The sequence below is a fragment of the Lampetra planeri genome, chromosome 20, assembly GCF_965212315.1.
Source record: "Lampetra planeri chromosome 20, kcLamPlan1.2.h2, whole genome shotgun sequence".
Classification (NCBI taxonomy): domain Eukaryota; kingdom Metazoa; phylum Chordata; class Hyperoartia; order Petromyzontiformes; family Petromyzontidae; genus Lampetra; species Lampetra planeri.
The window spans coordinates 3150323-3167493 of NC_136126.1; the positions used below are offsets into that span (position 1 = coordinate 3150323).

Sequence of the window (17171 nt, forward strand, 5' to 3'; positions counted from 1 at the left end):
ATCTCAACGGCCAGTGCTGTTGAGAAAATCATAAAACGGTAATTTTATGTTAGCGATGTTTTTACTTTTACAGTGGTCCCACTTAATGTTAGCAATTGCGCCGTCTGCTGGATTGCTCTGGTATGACGCGTGTTGAATAATTCTCAAGCCAGTGTGTGGCATTGTCTTGTGGCTGTTAAGCCAACATGTCCACGATTATCATGCGTTCGGATCCTGATAGGAAGAGAAAATATCAGTTTCAAATGGAATAATAATGTTTTGATGCACACACCTTATTGTAAAGTTTAAATATATTGCTGAATATTTCTGTTGACCTTCCTCCGCACCTCCGATTAGCACGGTTGGCTACGTATGGTGCGAAAGAAGTTCAACATACGTACATGCAATGTATATTTGCCAGTGTAACACAGGGCTAATCTGTCGTCCGGCAGTGTAATTATATCTTTTCACTTGGAATTGAGGACTGCATGTGATTTCATTATCATATCGAGTCAATTTCATGTGTGTACTTCCCATCATAGGCTGATTGTATAAATAAGCAGACTCAGTGTTTTGGTCAGCCAACATGTAATATAGGAGCAAAACAAAAAATCACAAGTTTTATAATCATGGTCCTGTGTTCTTAAGCGAAGTCCTTCATCTAGTAGTGGCCAATGATATTGATCGTTGTGCAAGGAAAGGTTTGAATTGATAATTCCTTGAAAAAACTACTTGTAAGAGCAATAATCTGCACGGCTGGTATCATGTTGAGTTACATCAATGTACAGCGTGAGAATCATCGGGCGGACAGTAAAACAATACTAGGCCACTCCATTTATAGTTTTTGATTGCTTGCGATGTGTGGGCAACGGTGACATGAAAAATGTGTGCATTGTGAGTAATGTTATTCCCTTTGATCTGCTTGGTTTCACAGTACATAGTTATGCTGGACACCACCCCGGTGCCACAAGAGCTCAGACCTTACCTCGGCCTGTACTCGGAGATAATATTCGAGTCACCGTTGATGCGTAATGGAGGTGGGTCAAGATGCTGAAACTGCCACGCTCACTTTGCTCTCGAAGCACACTGTGCTTTGCTTTGCAATTAGCGTGCTCACATTTTGTCCATTTCGACTACCTGTCTTAAAGTATTGTACTTATGTACGTTATTACGAGACGTTTCAGAGCAGTTCCATATGTGGCAAATGTTTGATGTGTTTATTAGGAAGTTGCAATGTCGCTTGTAATTGTCAGTAGAATGTTCATCGTTTGAAAGTGCACACTAATAGTAAATGCTGCACATGTAATTTCTCTCCCTGATGCAAATGCATATTTAATTGAAAATCTAACTATGATCAATCAGCTTAGTTCGGTTCTTGCTGAAAATTATGCCTTTCAGGTAAAGGTGCAGCCCTGCAATTGCTTGTTCACACTGCTTCTGGCCAATGGAGCTCTAGATAACAATTCTCTAAATATTTGGCCTACTCTTCCAATAAGGGCAGGTGTCTTGGAAGAACAGCAGCACATTTATTTTTTTATTTTTCAAATTAACAAATTGGCACCATTTGGTCAGCTGCCGCACCGGGATATCAAGTTGAAACGGTGACCTCTGGATTGCGAGTTCAGTGTGCCAGCCATCACACCACGACAGCATCCCAATGCATATTAATGGCTCGCACACATATATACAATACAATACACCAGAGCTAGTATTACGCCGTCAGCATCTTTATATGCATTGCTGAACAACAAAAGGTGGTGAGGCTGCATCTTATGGCTGTGAACCAATGGGGACCATAACCCAGGCTGCCTTCTAAGCTGCTTACACTGTAGTCATTTCATACTTCACTGTGCATTCATATTTGCATGGTGTTTAGCTCTGGTGCCCCATGAGGAGGTGATTAAACAGCTGGCAGAGGACACTGTGAAGAACGATGCCACGCTGGGCATGAAGGGCTGCCGATTCTTCTGTGGAAGCTACGCGCACCTCCTGTGCATCATGCTCAAGGTGACATCAAAAATAAACATGGGCAGTGAGCTCCAAAACTTCCATGGCACTGGGAAAAAAAAGAGGCTCTTTGCAGTTATATTAATTACAGTGTCTGAGCCTCAGTAATTAGATACAGCGGTGATATTGCAAAGCTGAGAGGGAAAAAAAGACACTTTCATTATGAACTTTAATATCCTGTAGTTTATTAAAAAAATCTGGCTTTTGGTGGACGTTTTTTGGCAGGCATGATAAAATGAACTCGCTATTTATGATCATGGCACATAAGCACTGGCAGTTTTTAATCAATGTGTACTATCTGCATTGACATACGGCGGTTTAAAAACACCGTGGTCATTAAGAAAAACATTGAACTAAAGCTGAAAACTGAACAGACATGCATGCTTGGAATTACATTGAGATCTAAAAAGAGCAACGTATGGATTCGAGAACACGCACACATTAATTGCGTGAATTAAATTGAATAAAATGAGGTGGACTTGGGTAGGACACGCCACTGAAAGAGTTGATGACCGATGGTCAGGATAATGATTGGGTGGTAGCCAAGGAAGAGATGGAGCATTGAAATCAGCTCATGCGCAGATGCTCGGTAGATTGTTGCATCGCAGAAGCGTAAGGGATGACGACGACTCGTGAAGGCTTTTATCCAGCAGTGGATTGATCATGGCTGATGATAATGCGCTTGCGGTATGATGAGCATCGCGAACCCGTAGCTGTGCACATAATTATGATATTGCAGTAAATGCCGTTATTAGTCGTGTGCGATTGAAGCTAGTAACATTTGTTTTTGCATAATACAATGACAGTGGTCTTTTATCTGTGATGGAGGGGAAGAAAAATACATCGCATGTTTTCTAAAATGTAGGTAGAAGTTTTAAACATGCTCAAATTTTTTTTCAAAATACGCATGTTTTCTTCAGCTTTCATGACTGCCTCTATGCGTGCCATTAATTCACTGGAGTTAACCTTTGAACATATCATTCGCCTTTTTGATATTGCACATTACTACTGCTATGATTCCTTTCATTTACAACTTTTAAATATGTATTTTTTGTTTGTACTTTATCAGTATTCATTGATTTTTAGATCGCTTATGAGTTGTACTTCCGCCACATGCTTCCCTTGAGTCTCAAAGCCGTTTTCTCGAGCCAGTTTTAATGATTTGTTTACCGTGTCTCTCGCTTATAATTTGGTACATGCCAACCTTCATCACATGCAGCTCATTTCGTTCTAAAGAGCCCTAATTTCTGGTGACAATACTGCATTGTGACAGTTTCCTAGGCCCCGTGTAAATCACTCTTTCGCACCCCACTCCCTACCCCTTCTCCTTTACACTTGCCTGGGAATTTTTTTATTGGAAATCTAACCCCTCTTAAAATTCTCGTTGCCAGGCATCCAGAATTAAACCACCGGGAAAATAATTTATGTCCGTGGTAATGTTTGTGGGTTTTTTTCAGTCTCTCCCCCGCAGAGAGATACTTATTCAGTAGGATTATTCGCCCCGATCTTCCTTTGTTCGCAGATGGTCGACAAATGTCATGTTTAGTCCGAACAGAAGCTATTGACCTCTTTGAATGGCACGTGATAAAAATGACAACTTTCGCCCACTTTTTTTAATGTAAAAAAAAAAATCGGGATTTGAAAATTATGGTTTTAGGCACAAGGAAAAAAAAAAGTGGAATTTTTTTCCGGTGCCATAACGGTGGCACGTTGAGAAGCAAACGAGCGCAGGATGACGCATTGAGCATGAACCTAGCGAATGCACCTGCTAAGACTTGAACACATGAACAATACGACGAATTATAATTACAGTGGATGTTGGCTCTATGCATGGTATATCTGAGCGCAGTTCACAAAACATTCTTACATTACACTCGTGGAGGAAGGCAAAGGATAACATCTGATACCAATGTATGTAAGTTGAATGTATGTATGTATGATACAAGCATACTTGCCTTGCTTAAACGTGTGATTATGTTCAGCTTCCGCATTTTTTCTTTGCTGATGAAATTGAAAAAAACTATCTTCACAACCAGTGTATTTATGAATTGGGTTGCTTAAAGTTGACTTAGTCACACAAGGACCATGTTTAGGGGTCTTAAAATGCAGTGTACATGCCAAAGCTAACGCAACTTATCGACAATGTTAAGAGTAGGGGGAGAATCCGTCCCAAGTCATACTGAACAGCTGCCTTTGTTTGTTTTTTTTTAAACTCAAGTACTGTCTTCTTTGCCATGTCCCCTGTGGCGTAGGTGGACAGGCAGAAATATCGCAAAGGTGTGCAGTGGATTAGGGAGCTGATGCGCCAGGTGGTCTTCACTCCCGAGCGAATCCAGATCGTGGCCACCAAGATCCTGAACGAAGTGCCACGACACAAGCGCGACGGGTCGACGGTGGTCACAGCGATTTTGAAAGAGCTCAACTTCCCATCGGGTGAGGAAGCTCGATTGTGTGAGGCTTGCCCAAGGGAAAAATGGAGAGGAACGCTTCACGGAGTGGTGTCCTGTCTCAAGTGGAGAATGACCAATTTTTTTCCCTCCGCCTGGGACTGCCACAAATTACCGCTTGGGGAATTTAAACATATCAGGTTATGTGTGTGTGTGTGTGCAGTCGGGGCAATTGCGCTATGGTGAAAGGCAAAAGAACGTTTTAACGAATGGTTGGCCTTTCTGCCTCGTCTGTAATACGAAGGGATCTTATTGCAAAAGCACATAAATTTTGTCACCAGACAATGGAAAATCGCTGGCTCCAGAGGTCACTCTTAATGAGAAACTCCCACGCTATGGCTCACTTTTGGCCCGTTGATGCATTGGCTCTTGTCTAATGGGTGAAGAACTCTGCAGTTGCCACACGTCGAACATTTTAGGGAAGTATTTTTTGTTGTTGTTGCACAAAGCATTTCTCAAGAATGTTCTCCGTATTCTGGGACATATTTTGTTAATGTTTAGGCGGTTTCAATACTGTATGAAGTTGTGTTAACTCCGTCACACATTCTGACACAGCCGAGCCTTCCGCTTTGAACACGTGATTAAAACTCTCATGACGGACATCCACGGGATTCCTACATCTAGCAGTGGGTATAAACTGGCCGACTGATGATCGTGGCGGTGCTGATAATGAGTTAAAACTATTGCTGTTTAAAGGTGGCGTGCGTGTGTAGTTGAAGTTGTTTGATGATGTGCATGACTTTTATTTCCTAATGTTTTTTGACAGAAAGCAACCACACCAAGATGAACATGATCAGACAGCAGAGGTTTCTCACCGACCTGCTCAAACGGCTCGAGACAGACCCAAAGCAGGTGCCGTGATAATATCCTCGTCCTGTGGATGTGTTAAATGAAACATTATGCAAACTTGACAAAATCCCATAATAATTACCACAGTTTCAAATTGTGCTTTCTCAGCAATAACAGCAGATGAGAAATTTTACATAAATAAGAAGGGAACTTTGTTTATAAGCTGCCTCATGTTTCTGCATGCCTGCGCAACATTTAATACATTTTGGAAGTCACTGATCAATATGTAAATCTGGTGAATAACAATTTCAGAAAAGTTTTCTCTGTTGTCCCTTGTCCCCGGGTGTCCTGCTTCCCCAAAATACATTCCATCAACGCTGAGACCCCACCGATAAATATTCCTTTAAAAAATCCATGTTACTTTGTAAAACCAAAAAAATCCAACTTCACGTGAGCCCGTGAGAATTCGATACGTCGTTGTGTCCTGTGTTAAGATGGTCGGTGACTGAAAGGACACTGGCAGCCACTCTTCTCTCACAGCGTTTGTCATTGGATTGCTGGAACCTTGGTGCCTTTGGTAGTCCCGCGTGAAGCGGTGGAACGGTGTGTCGATTCGGCCGTTGTTATCGATTCTCAAACTCACGACACGGGCATAAGCATCGTATGTGTAAGGATGTTTTCCCTTTTTCATTCTTGTATGTTGCACGTGTTGGATACGGATCACTTCTGTGGCCACATTCACTGCATTCTTACTAACGCATTTGATTTTTGAATCCACTCCTACCCACAATCATACACCCTGAGGCCATTGCCACTTAACCACCACTTTCAGACAATTCCTTCTCTGAAAGCGTTGCCAATTTCCCCGTAACACAGTTCAAAACTCTTCTCTTTCTACTTCTATCCTCACACTGCCAGTCTCCCCCCGCCTAAATCTCTTATAACCTTGCTCATTTCAAGTAACCTTTTACAACCTTAAAGAGTGATATTTTCTTCTGGCCGCTTGGCGTTTTAGGCCTTTGGGCCCTGTGCTCAGCAATTGTAAAACAACAAATAGTCTGCTAGGGTGGCGAATAATGTTGTGCGTAGTAACGCTGTCGGGTTGTCATGTGCCCGCTCGCTGTCCAAGGTGATCGCGGACATGGAGCGAGTGGCCGAGGTGGTGATGTCTGCCGAGAATCTCCGCGTGCACGTGTCGGCCGATGTGGGCTGGCTGGCAGCCGAGTTCCCGCAGCCCCAGCAGCCCTGGCTCGATGGCTCTCTCTTCCCGCAAGCCGAGATAACGGCAACACGGTCTGCATCCCAGGGCGCCCCCACCACCGCCACCGCCGCCGCCACCGCATTGCGCGCGCACTGTTTGTTGCGCCCAAGATCGTGCCACTGATTTGGGTCAGAAAATATGTGCTTTCAATGACCGGCTCTTGCAAATGGTTGGTCCAAAGGAAAGTTGATTTGGCCCTTTCAATGATTTTAAAACATCAGAAGGTCAGTGATTTCCTTTTGAAGCCCAGTATAAGTTTTTATTTTCTGTTACGCTTAGCCTGATGTTTGGTAGAAGGGTTCCTGTTCATGACAGTTTTTTTTATTGCAATCAAAAGAACTGCATTGCAAAAAAAGTGAATGCATATTTCAAGGATACAAAATTCTGGTAATGTCTTGGCTGTAAACAATTATGGATATCAAAACGTCTTCCCGGCATGTTACTTAACAACCAACGGGAGCCAATAATGTGGCTGTAGAAACGACGTTTCGGCCACAACGCAAGCAGCCGTCCTCAGGTGAAGAACAGGTCTATCGAGAAGACAGAGTCTGAATGAAACACCCCAGGTTTGGAGCATCTATTTAAGCTGGGTTGGAGGGAGAAGAGAGCCTCGACAGACCTGTTCTTCACCTGAGGACGGCTGCTTGCTTTGTGGCCGAAACGTCGTGAGAATTATTTTATTATGTTTTATTTTTATTATTTTATTATTTCCATTCTACGTGACTTTACCGAAAGAACCAAGAAGATAAAAACATTTTGTAAATTATTTAAATAATTTTACATGCAGTGAGCTACTGCTCGTTTGAATACACGTAATGGTTACATTTAAAATCCGAGAGTGTTTAAAAAAAGGATGTTTAATCCAATCATACAACAGCATTTTCAAGCGTATCATTTCTAATGTTTCTTCCTCACCACTTTTGGAACATTGTTAAAAAAGTAAAGAGTTTGGTAATTCTTCTTCTTGGTTCTTTCGGTAAAGTCACGTAGAAGGGAAGTAATAAAATAATAAAAATAAAACATAATAAAACAATTCTCACGACGTTTCGGCCACAACGCAAGCAGCCGTCCTCAGGCGAAGCCAGCATGGTGAAGTTTGGTAATTATTTGTAATTCGCACTCCCATCAACATCTTACATTTATTATTGATCATCATCATCTACCTGGTTAATTATAGCCGTCTAAATTATTAACGACCAAACACTTAGCATTTTGAAGCGTAACAAATTTGCTCATGAAAACTTTAGCGCCCAGTCCCCTGCCGCCTTCTCCGCGTGCAACACAATCGTGCCACATGAACCCCGAAAAAAAAAAACGTTGCGATTAATCGCGGCTTCTGGTTGTAAACATGTGTGGTGGCTTTTTTATTTTATTTTACATAACCACCATGTGCTACCGCTGGCTATCTGCTTTCGTGTAGGGTCATGGGTTGGGGTTTCCCACACAATAGCTTCCTGTTTTAAGTGAACCACCAGTGGCTAAGAAATCAACCCTGCCCGTTAAACGCACGCCATAAATCGAGCTGTTGGACTTTAAAGCCTTGCGGGTGTATTTCCCCAAAGCTAATTAAATGGCTAAGTGCAGTATACAAAACAAGTGGGGTAGAAAATTGGAGAGTTTACAGGAGGCATGTTTGGGCACAGTGGACACAATTACGCGAGTAACATTTTGCTTTGCATCCTTAACCAGTTCATTGATTTTGGTTCTCTAACTCTACTACTACCACTTACTCACATTTTATGAAGTCATAAATATTCAACCCAGAGTCTTTAACTTCAACTTGTCCATTGAAAGCAAATTGATGCTACCCCTTGCGTTTTGGTGCACTGGCATGGCATTGGCACAGCAGGCTCATTGCTGGCCAAGATTCGTTTTTATCTTCACGTAGAATATGGATTGCGGAGAGCTGTGGCACCGCACTACGAACCCGGCGATCCGAGTTAGATTACCGGCCATGGCTAACATCAGTGGGGAGCGATAACTTGAACAACTGGTCCTGGGTGTGTGCCACCCTTCAACCAACCCGCAGTATGACCAGCATGGTGAAGTATGGTCAAGCGGCCCCCATGACTCACATGGCATGGGGATACCTTGTTTCCAACATTGGATTGTTCTCCATTAGGCTGTACACAAACAGCCTTCCGTATAGAGCAGTGGTCACCCACCAATAAAAGTGACCAGAGGCTACCTGTTTTGTGTAATCGCAAAGTCTATGCTGTGTTACGTTGATGGGATTTATCTTTTGAATTAATGATAGCTATCCGTAGCTATCTTGAATTCAATTCAAAGAATAGTTTCGTCTCATTTTCATCATGTCATTCATATTTTTTCTCTATTTTTCAGCCTCATACAATTTGGTTCTCTCCTTTCGTCTAAACGTAACATGATTTACATTTAACTTAAATTAATCGTAAGTGACTAATATTCGCACATACATTTCGATACGTAATATTAGCCAACAAATCGATTTAAATTGACAAATCAGTGCACCGTCGCATAGCTGCTATCCGCGCAGCTGCCGTTAATACTTTCAGGGTTGGCGATGGGACCAACCTAGAATCTGTCGCGCTCTTTGTTTAGGTATCCCACGCCTAATGCAGCATCGGACACTGTGATGATGGTTTGGCTGTGTGGGCATTGGGAATTGAACATGCAGCGTCGTGCTCTGTGTGTGTGTCACGCAGCCTACTGGAAATGACGCAGGGTCACGAGCACCTTCTGCCAATGGGAGTGACCGGGATTCTCATCGGAGTGGGATCCGTGGAGTCCAGCTATGTTATGGAGTCCGTTCCATGCATTACCGACTACACCCACCCAGACCTGCCAGCAATTATGGTGTTTATAGAATACCTTACCGCTCTGGAGGTGAGAGACAAGTAGCCCATGTGTTATATGTACGTGCGGCACCACACATCGCCTTAATTATCTGTTTAGCTGTAATCATGTTGTCACACATGCTGCTATTTATAGGTTAGATGTTTAAATTCCAATTACTGTGTAATGGACAAAATCACAAGTAAGTTTAAAAAAAACGAAGTTTGCTTCTTTCTTTAAAGGCTGTGAAATGAAGTTGTGAATTGTTTTCTAATTCTCATTGCGTGACTGTGCAGGGCCCCATGTGGAGGCAATTGAGAGGGCTCGGTCTAGCATACCACTACAGGTGACAAACACACTTTTTTTATATATATTTCTATTTTGAAAGTATCATTACTAGAACAGTGGGAGGCGAGCCCGAGTGTTCCACAAAATGTTTACACGGAATTTGCAGAAAAGTGCGTGATGTGAATCCGTGCGTGTGCACGTCTGTGCATGTGTGTGTGTGTATAGCTTGTGAAGAACAGTAGTGTGTGTAGTGTTTAGCACATTGCGCTGCAGACCTGGCAAGCCGAGTTTCATTCCTGCTCACGTCTAACATCGATGTAAAATACCTGAAATGCTCCTGAGCCTCCTCTATGTCAACTCAGGCTTAAATAAATACTTGGTGCAGTGTCAATACAGCAGCACTGGGCGGCCAGGCATGGTGGTAGCCACGCCAGCCTCTCGTATGCCATTCCAGCTTTCATAGGCGTTCGCTAACAGGGCTTGCCCCAACACACTGTTAAGGCTGTACGGTGGATCTTTGTCTTTGTGCCTACCGCTGTGTTTGTGGTCCGTGCAGCATGCGTGCCGTACCCAGCCAGGGCCTCCTCTTCTTCTCGCTGTACAAGTCGAGCCACCCAGTCAGCGCTTATAAGCACGCCAAGGATATCCTGGTGAGAGCTCTGCAATAGAAATTCGCCTGTCCGTTTTTTTTTTTACAATTGTTTGTCTTTTTCTCCAATTGTGCTGTCGTTGTCACACAATGACACGTGACATTTCAATTGTGCTATCCGTGCAATGTCACGAGACCAAGGGTCCAAGAGGATAACTCCAAAAGCGGTGCCACCTGTGGACAGAAACGGCCCGTGGAAGGAGATATCACTGAACTATTTGCCGAGGTCCCTTCAAGTGGCCTCTGGTCCACACTGCAGTGAGTGGCACACTTTGCCACGTGCCCTGATACAGAGTAATGTTCATCACAACGACTAGCGGTCAGAGCTGGAATTTAGCCAAATTACGTCAAGAACCAAATTTAATAGGATGTTTGTTTTTTGTGCGCAGTCATTGGTTAGGAGGTTTAGACGATCACATTTGAGAACCCGGTTTAAGCACAAACAGCTGCTCGGATTCCAACCCAGAATCTCAGCGGTGCAAGCTCAGCGCTCTGTCCTCGGAGCAACTCGGCCACCTTGCGTATTGATTTAGACTCGTAACGCACGTTCGCTCAAGTACAAGTAACCTTTAAGAAGAATTGTCAACGCTTCCCCACTTCTCCAAGCCTGCACATGTTGCATGAATCGTTTGCTGCCCTGGCCACCGTTCTGCTTCTTGTCGGAACTTTGTGGCCGCGTTGTTGTGAATGTTATGCCATAGCGCATTGGGGTTCCTCAATTTGTAATTAATTTTGCATATCTGCCGACTTAAGTTATAATTGTCATAGACAACCTGAATCTTCTATTGTACAATGTCATTTCTACTCGTATAGCCACTGAGTGTAACAGCATGTCCCGACTAAATGTGTAAGTTTGATTTAAACAAAAAATGTTTGTCGTTTTATAACCATTGTATGTTGTGGATCCTCATGCTAGTATCACAAGAATCAAACTGTAATAAGCTAACTATGCATTGCTTATAATTGTATATGTTATATTTATATATGCCATGTAACGAATGGACAGATAGTCCAGCTTAATATGTACGTTTGTTCAATTTAAATATGGTGGGCTGGCATGAAATTAGAGAAATAATATACAGCCCTTTGTAAATCCAGTGTTGGTTGAACACCTGCCCACAGTATTTGTGGCGAGGAGGGGTTGTTCGTTCCATAAGGGTTATTTGATCATACTTCACGCTGGCCTGTGCGGCCTGGTGAAGGGTGAGCCCAGGACCAGTTCAGATGTCATTCACCGTTTAGCGATCGCCATGGTCAGGAATAGAACGCAGGTTTGCCGGGTTCGTAGCGTAATGTGATAACCACAGCGCTACCACCCACCCGTGCCTTGAGGTTCAATCGCCAACAAAAACTGTTGGGGAAATTGAGCGACTGTGGCCAGGAGGTGGAGCAGTCATCACATTGTTGGCAAGCTCACCAAGCCTAAGCGCTCTTTTCTGCGCTATCAGGGGTATCCAGTATCCTTCTCATTTACAAATAGCAGAGTGCAGGGAATTGCTTAAATGTTTTATTTCAAAAGAAATTCAAAGCAAATCATATTCCATGGGATTGCCGCCATCTTAAAGCGGTTGGCAAGTGCAACTGCTTCTGAACTAAATGTCAGTAATATGAATTTTGCTTCTTCCTCGGCCATTCAAATGCTAATGTTAAATGCTAATAACTATAGCCGCTGCAAACTTTTTTTTTTACTCTTCGAGGCCTAGTGTTGTTTCACCGGAGTGTGACGACAAACCGTAGCACACGACCTGCTCAAATAAAACTTTACACATGCCGCAAAAACCCTCGCACACTCGAATCCCACCGAACGACACGCGCCTTAGATTGCGGGCTGGTAGAACGCGCGCGTGCGGACCACGCGGCCTGATTTTGTTTAACTCCCCGAGGCTGCGTGTCCCCGTGTGCGTCTCGCCGTCAGGATGAGTTTGTGTTGGGTGCTACTCCCTGGGACCCTGTGATATTGGAGTCGTCCATCTCGAGTGTCATTTTCGAGATCATCGAGCGCGAGACGACCGTCTCCGAGGCCTCCCTGCAGTCCCTCATGTCCAGCTTCCGCAAAATGGACAACAAGTACGTGGCTTCACGTGGTGTCAAAGCGCCGCGGGGTTTTTTTTTTCTGTCCGTGTTAGCAAATTTTGGAAACTGCGCGCGTGTAATGATTCGCACCACACCCTGCCACCCCATCTTCCTCCCCCCCTCAGCACAGCTGACAATTCTAGTCATGATTTAGGGTCTTGATTCAACTCTTTTTTTTTTCACTTTTACCATCTCGTTGGTATTGTCTTTTTTTACTTGTACGGTTTTGTTTGCTCCCATTAGCCTACGTGTAAGTTCAGCATTCCAGTTACATATTATCGGCAGTCATGACTTATCCACTGCTGGATGAAGGCGTCCTTAAGTCATCGCCTTCCCTCATAGTCTCACAATGTCATAATCCATCGAGCTTCTGTGCTCCATCTCCTCGGTGTTTCCTCCTTTGGCTACCAATTTCATCGTTAGTCTCAAACAGCCGTTATCATCCCTTCTCGTGATCTGTGCTGCCCAAGACCAGTTTAACCGTCAATATGTACTCGAACCTGCTTATGTTCTCTGATTTATGTGTTCCACTTGATGTCTCTCAACCCAAGTTCAAGCGGCACCAACCCTTGCTTGTTTGCACGTGTTTGTCAGCTTTTGCCATATGGCCACATCACGTAACCCAAAACCAAATAATTGTTCATTGTCTTTGCTATGAAAAACCTACATTTATAACGTTTTTTTTCTATTTCCTTTGCCAGTGTTTATGTTTCCGATTTCATGTCTCATAGCCGATAATATTCCCTGGTTAAATACTTTCTTCTCTGGATGCATTGCGGTGTTGCTTTTCATTGTCAACGTTTCCCAAAAGCACCTCAACCTGCTCTCGCCCCCACCTCTTTATGCCATCACTTTGATCCTGGTCTGCCTTCAATAATCGCCTTCAGTGGTTCAATAGTTTGATCTGCTTTACAGTTAAGCCCCCACCCCCCTGCCCCAGTTATATAACACGCCTGTTGTACGTGACTTTTGGTTCCTAAAATTTGTCTTCGTGTTCAACTTTGTAGATTGCTGTATCTAGTTCTACAGTCATTTCCCCTAATGCAATGAATTTGGGGAGATAAAAGCGTAAACCATCACTGGAGAAAATCATGAACTATCCTTTAAATTATTATTACCGTAGTCATCTTCTTGATTCTTTCGGTAAAGTCACGTAGAAAGAAAATAATAAAATAATGAAAGTAAAACATAATAAAATAATTCTCACGACGTTTCGGCCACAACGCAAGCAGCCGTCCTCAGGTGAAGAACAGGTCTGTCGAGAAGACAGAGAACCAAGAAGATGAATCCCTGCAGTCATGAAAGCTTTAAATCGAAAATTACTGTAGTCGTTGTAACCAGCAGTGGCAAATATTTGCATGTAATTTATAGAAATCCTATCGAAATGTTTTTTTAAGAACCATCATTGCGTACATGTATCGTGGGCATAAGAATCGATATTAAGCGATGCATTGATGCGTGCCTAAATGGGAATTCATGGCCACTAATTGTATGCTCGCAATTAAACGTTCATTTCGTTTACGCTCGTTGAGATGTTTATTCAATTGATGTTTGATGTGTAATCTCTTTAAGAAGCTAAATATACTTTTTTTTCAAATCATGAAGATCGCGATGGCTTGATAATGCGCGTGCGGGCAAGGGGTCTGCCCACCGCAAGTTTGGCATCGTGCCCAAAGATCCAGCGTTCGTTCTGAGTCGTCGCCTGAGTCGTACCCTGGCAATCGAGATGACCTTTAAATAATTTTGGGAACCTACCCATAGTTTGCCATATATTGCGCATAAGCAAACACGACTTGCCTTAAGTGAAATAAAATAAAAAATTCCAGTGAAAATGTGAGATAATGCAGAACGAAAAGTGCGCAGCTGATGTCTGGTAATAATGTGACATGTGGCTCGCAGTGTTATTCACCTCGTGCATTATGCAGTCTGCTCGAAGGAGATATGTAAATTCGAAGCATAATTACACAATGGGGGGAAAAAAGAGTGACGACGTTTTAAAAAAAAAAAGTACGGTACCTTGAAATGACCAGCACACAGGGTAGGTTACTATATTTGTAACTAAATCTCCGTGGCACAGCGGTGCAACTGCACCAGGGTCCACTTTCCAGAGGGGCACGGGCAATGGGCTACGAAGAGAGGGGTCCAAATTGGACGGTGATCCCCTCATTTCATTTCTTCCACCACAGCCCACGCCACCCACGTAGTTTTTTGCGGTTGTGCTCTACTGAATAGGCCTCCGATGTTTTTTTTTTTGAGCCGTATCGCGTGCTGTTCGCCACGAAGTCCGACGTTTCGCACCGCGCGCCCGGGAGATTTCTTCGGGAAATGGGATTTTCCCCGCCGTGGTTCTCGCCGCCAGGACGCTGCTGGGGAAGGTGGCGCGCGTGACGGCGGAGGATTTGCGGCGCGTTGGCCGCGAGTATTTCACGCGGCTGTTCGACCCGGCTCACTCGCGGTGCGCCGTGGTGTGCAGCCCAGCCAAGGTCGAAGAGATCAGCCAGGGCTTCAGAGGGTGAGTGCTGGGGCACACCGCTAATGCGTTGAGGAGGAAACTGGGCGCACGTTCGGGCCGCGCTGCGTTCATTCTAAATACGCTCTTGGTTGTGGCGCGCATTCGAATAAATTAGGTGCGTGGAATGGTTTTGTGTTGCTCTTCGAGATGATGTTGTGTGTGATGACACGTGACACGATGTGCCGTTGTGTAATGTGTGACATTCCCGGCAGTGAACGAGGGAGTACGCGGTGTGGTGGTGGATGCACTGCGCTAATGAACCCAGCCACCAGCTTCATAATATCACTTGCGAGTGATTTCCAAACTTATCCTGGGCCTCCCCTAGGTCTACCCAGCTGTAAATGATTACCTGGTGCATTGTGTTAACATCAGCACTGGAGAGACAAAGGTGGCTGGGGCATGGTTTTAGCCACACTCCAACCTCTGGTGTGTTGTGCCGGCATTCATAGGCACTCGCCAACAGTACTTTTCCCAACAGCTTGTATCGGATATACAGGCTATCCTTGGCTTACATTAGTTTTATTTCTTATTTTTGTTCATGCATGATTTGACATTTGCATTACAGCTATAGGTTACTTGTCGTTTTATACTTGGCGAATTTTTTTTTACATTGCCTCCTGTAGTTTATTGTCCGTATGATTGTTTTCTTCCCCCCACAGGCTGGGGAGAGAGCTGACAATCTGGTCATCTCTGGAAGACAACTTCCCTTGAGTGAATACATGAAAATATGTTCGTGATAAACAATACGGTAAAATCTTGATTTGAAACCGAAGAATATGATATTTTCACAGTTAAAAATGTTTTTTCTGAACAATGACATTTTTGATTAAAATGGGCGCATGGATTTAGCTGGGGAAAATGGCACAATTAAAAAAAAGGTTAAAAAAATTCAAGTTTCAGTGTTACAATCTACCCTTGTTGGCATTGGATATTTTAGGAATGAGAAAAAAAAAATTCCAAAAACAAATTCAACCATCATCGACGTTACTAAATGTATATTGTCATGATGTGACCAAACAATATCTTCACCAAGGGTGACCCAGGGAAATCTGCAATAAAAGGGACCGTTAATTCGGTTTGTTGAAGTTCATCTTAAAGTAGTGCATCATAACGATGACACCATTTGCAATTATTTGACAGGGTCAGTAATGTCCACCGTGCGACAGTCCCCACACTCTTGGCGAACATGCCTTGCAATGTTATCCGAGGGGGTTTAATGGGTCCTACTCCCCTGATATTTAAGGAGTTTCGATTTAAAGCTTTCGTGACTGCAGGGATTCATATTCTTGGTTCTTTCGGGTGTGATGATTGCTTGTGTTGCAATCGAAACGTCGTGAGAATTTTATTGTTTTTTTTTATTTCCCTTCTACTTGACTTTACCGAAAGAACCAAGAATATTTAAGGAGTTATCAAGGTGTAAGTTACTAAGTCGGTGTGCGGTCTCCGGCATTTACTCTTGAACTTGTGGAGTTGTACCGTTAACCGGATTACCCTTGTCTTATAATTAGCATTCAAAAAAAGAACTTAATCTTGACAACATGAAAAGTGTTACGCATTTTCCCTTGGCAATTTTGTGGAAAGTTATTGTCTATTGGTCATAGACTTGACATTTAATTTGGCGATTACAAATTTAACGTTATCAAGGAATATATTACTGACGTAACCACCCTTAGGTTTTTTTTTTTCAAATTATAAATGAGTCAATCTTCTTCAATGAAGGAATTGCATTTTTGATGTAGAAAATGAAGGAGCAATCTTTGCCATCAATAACACTACCTGTTATTTAATTGGTAACTTATGTTTTAACTATAGATGACCATGGCGCAATATTTAACATCAAATTAATGTTTTTGTCATGAAGTGGTCGATATGATTAACTGTGGCCTAAATTTCAATTGTGCACCTTCAGTCTTAATTTTTCAAAATGCCAACTGAATTGAAACTAATTTTTCCATTTTTGGTATGAACGGTTTTTGATACCACATGCATTAATCCATCTCCATGTTATAGTCATCGATTTAACTTCAGCTGCTGTGATTCATTCTCTGGCATGTTTTATTGTTTTGTTAAAAACGTTCTTCTGTTGTTTGTCATTGATACATTTATGCATGTACCCAGTTGCCTAATAAACATCGAAAGAAAATCTTTTGTGTATTTTTGTTTGTTTTGCGATTGGGATATTCAGGGGTAATTTATGCAATGAGATGTCCTATAATAATGGCTGTGCTATTACGCTTCTTCAGAGTATTAGGAAAGGTAAAAAAAGGCTACTTTTGGGAAGCCATGGCATTCATATTCACAATCGTGGTTTGGTTATGCTTAATGTAATACATAATATGAAAAAAGATGTTT

General features: G+C 43.0%; 1 protein-coding gene across 1 annotated transcript in view; it reads left to right on the plus strand.

Moving 5' to 3' along the window:
- LOC144724278 (uncharacterized protein C05D11.1-like) overlaps positions 1 to 16962 on the plus strand; it is a 40580-nt gene extending 23618 nt beyond the window's left edge. The window contains exons 15-25 of the mRNA XM_078603263.1: positions 914 to 1016; positions 1856 to 1986; positions 4239 to 4419; positions 5200 to 5285; positions 6352 to 6515; positions 9168 to 9348; positions 9594 to 9643; positions 10142 to 10235; positions 12150 to 12301; positions 14667 to 14819; positions 15479 to 16962. Coding sequence (XP_078459389.1) covers positions 914 to 1016; positions 1856 to 1986; positions 4239 to 4419; positions 5200 to 5285; positions 6352 to 6515; positions 9168 to 9348; positions 9594 to 9643; positions 10142 to 10235; positions 12150 to 12301; positions 14667 to 14819; positions 15479 to 15530 — 1347 coding nt within the window. The 3' untranslated portion in view covers positions 15531 to 16962. The remainder of the gene's footprint in view (positions 1 to 913; positions 1017 to 1855; positions 1987 to 4238; positions 4420 to 5199; positions 5286 to 6351; positions 6516 to 9167; positions 9349 to 9593; positions 9644 to 10141; positions 10236 to 12149; positions 12302 to 14666; positions 14820 to 15478) is intronic.
- Positions 16963 to 17171: the final 209 nt, after the last annotated feature.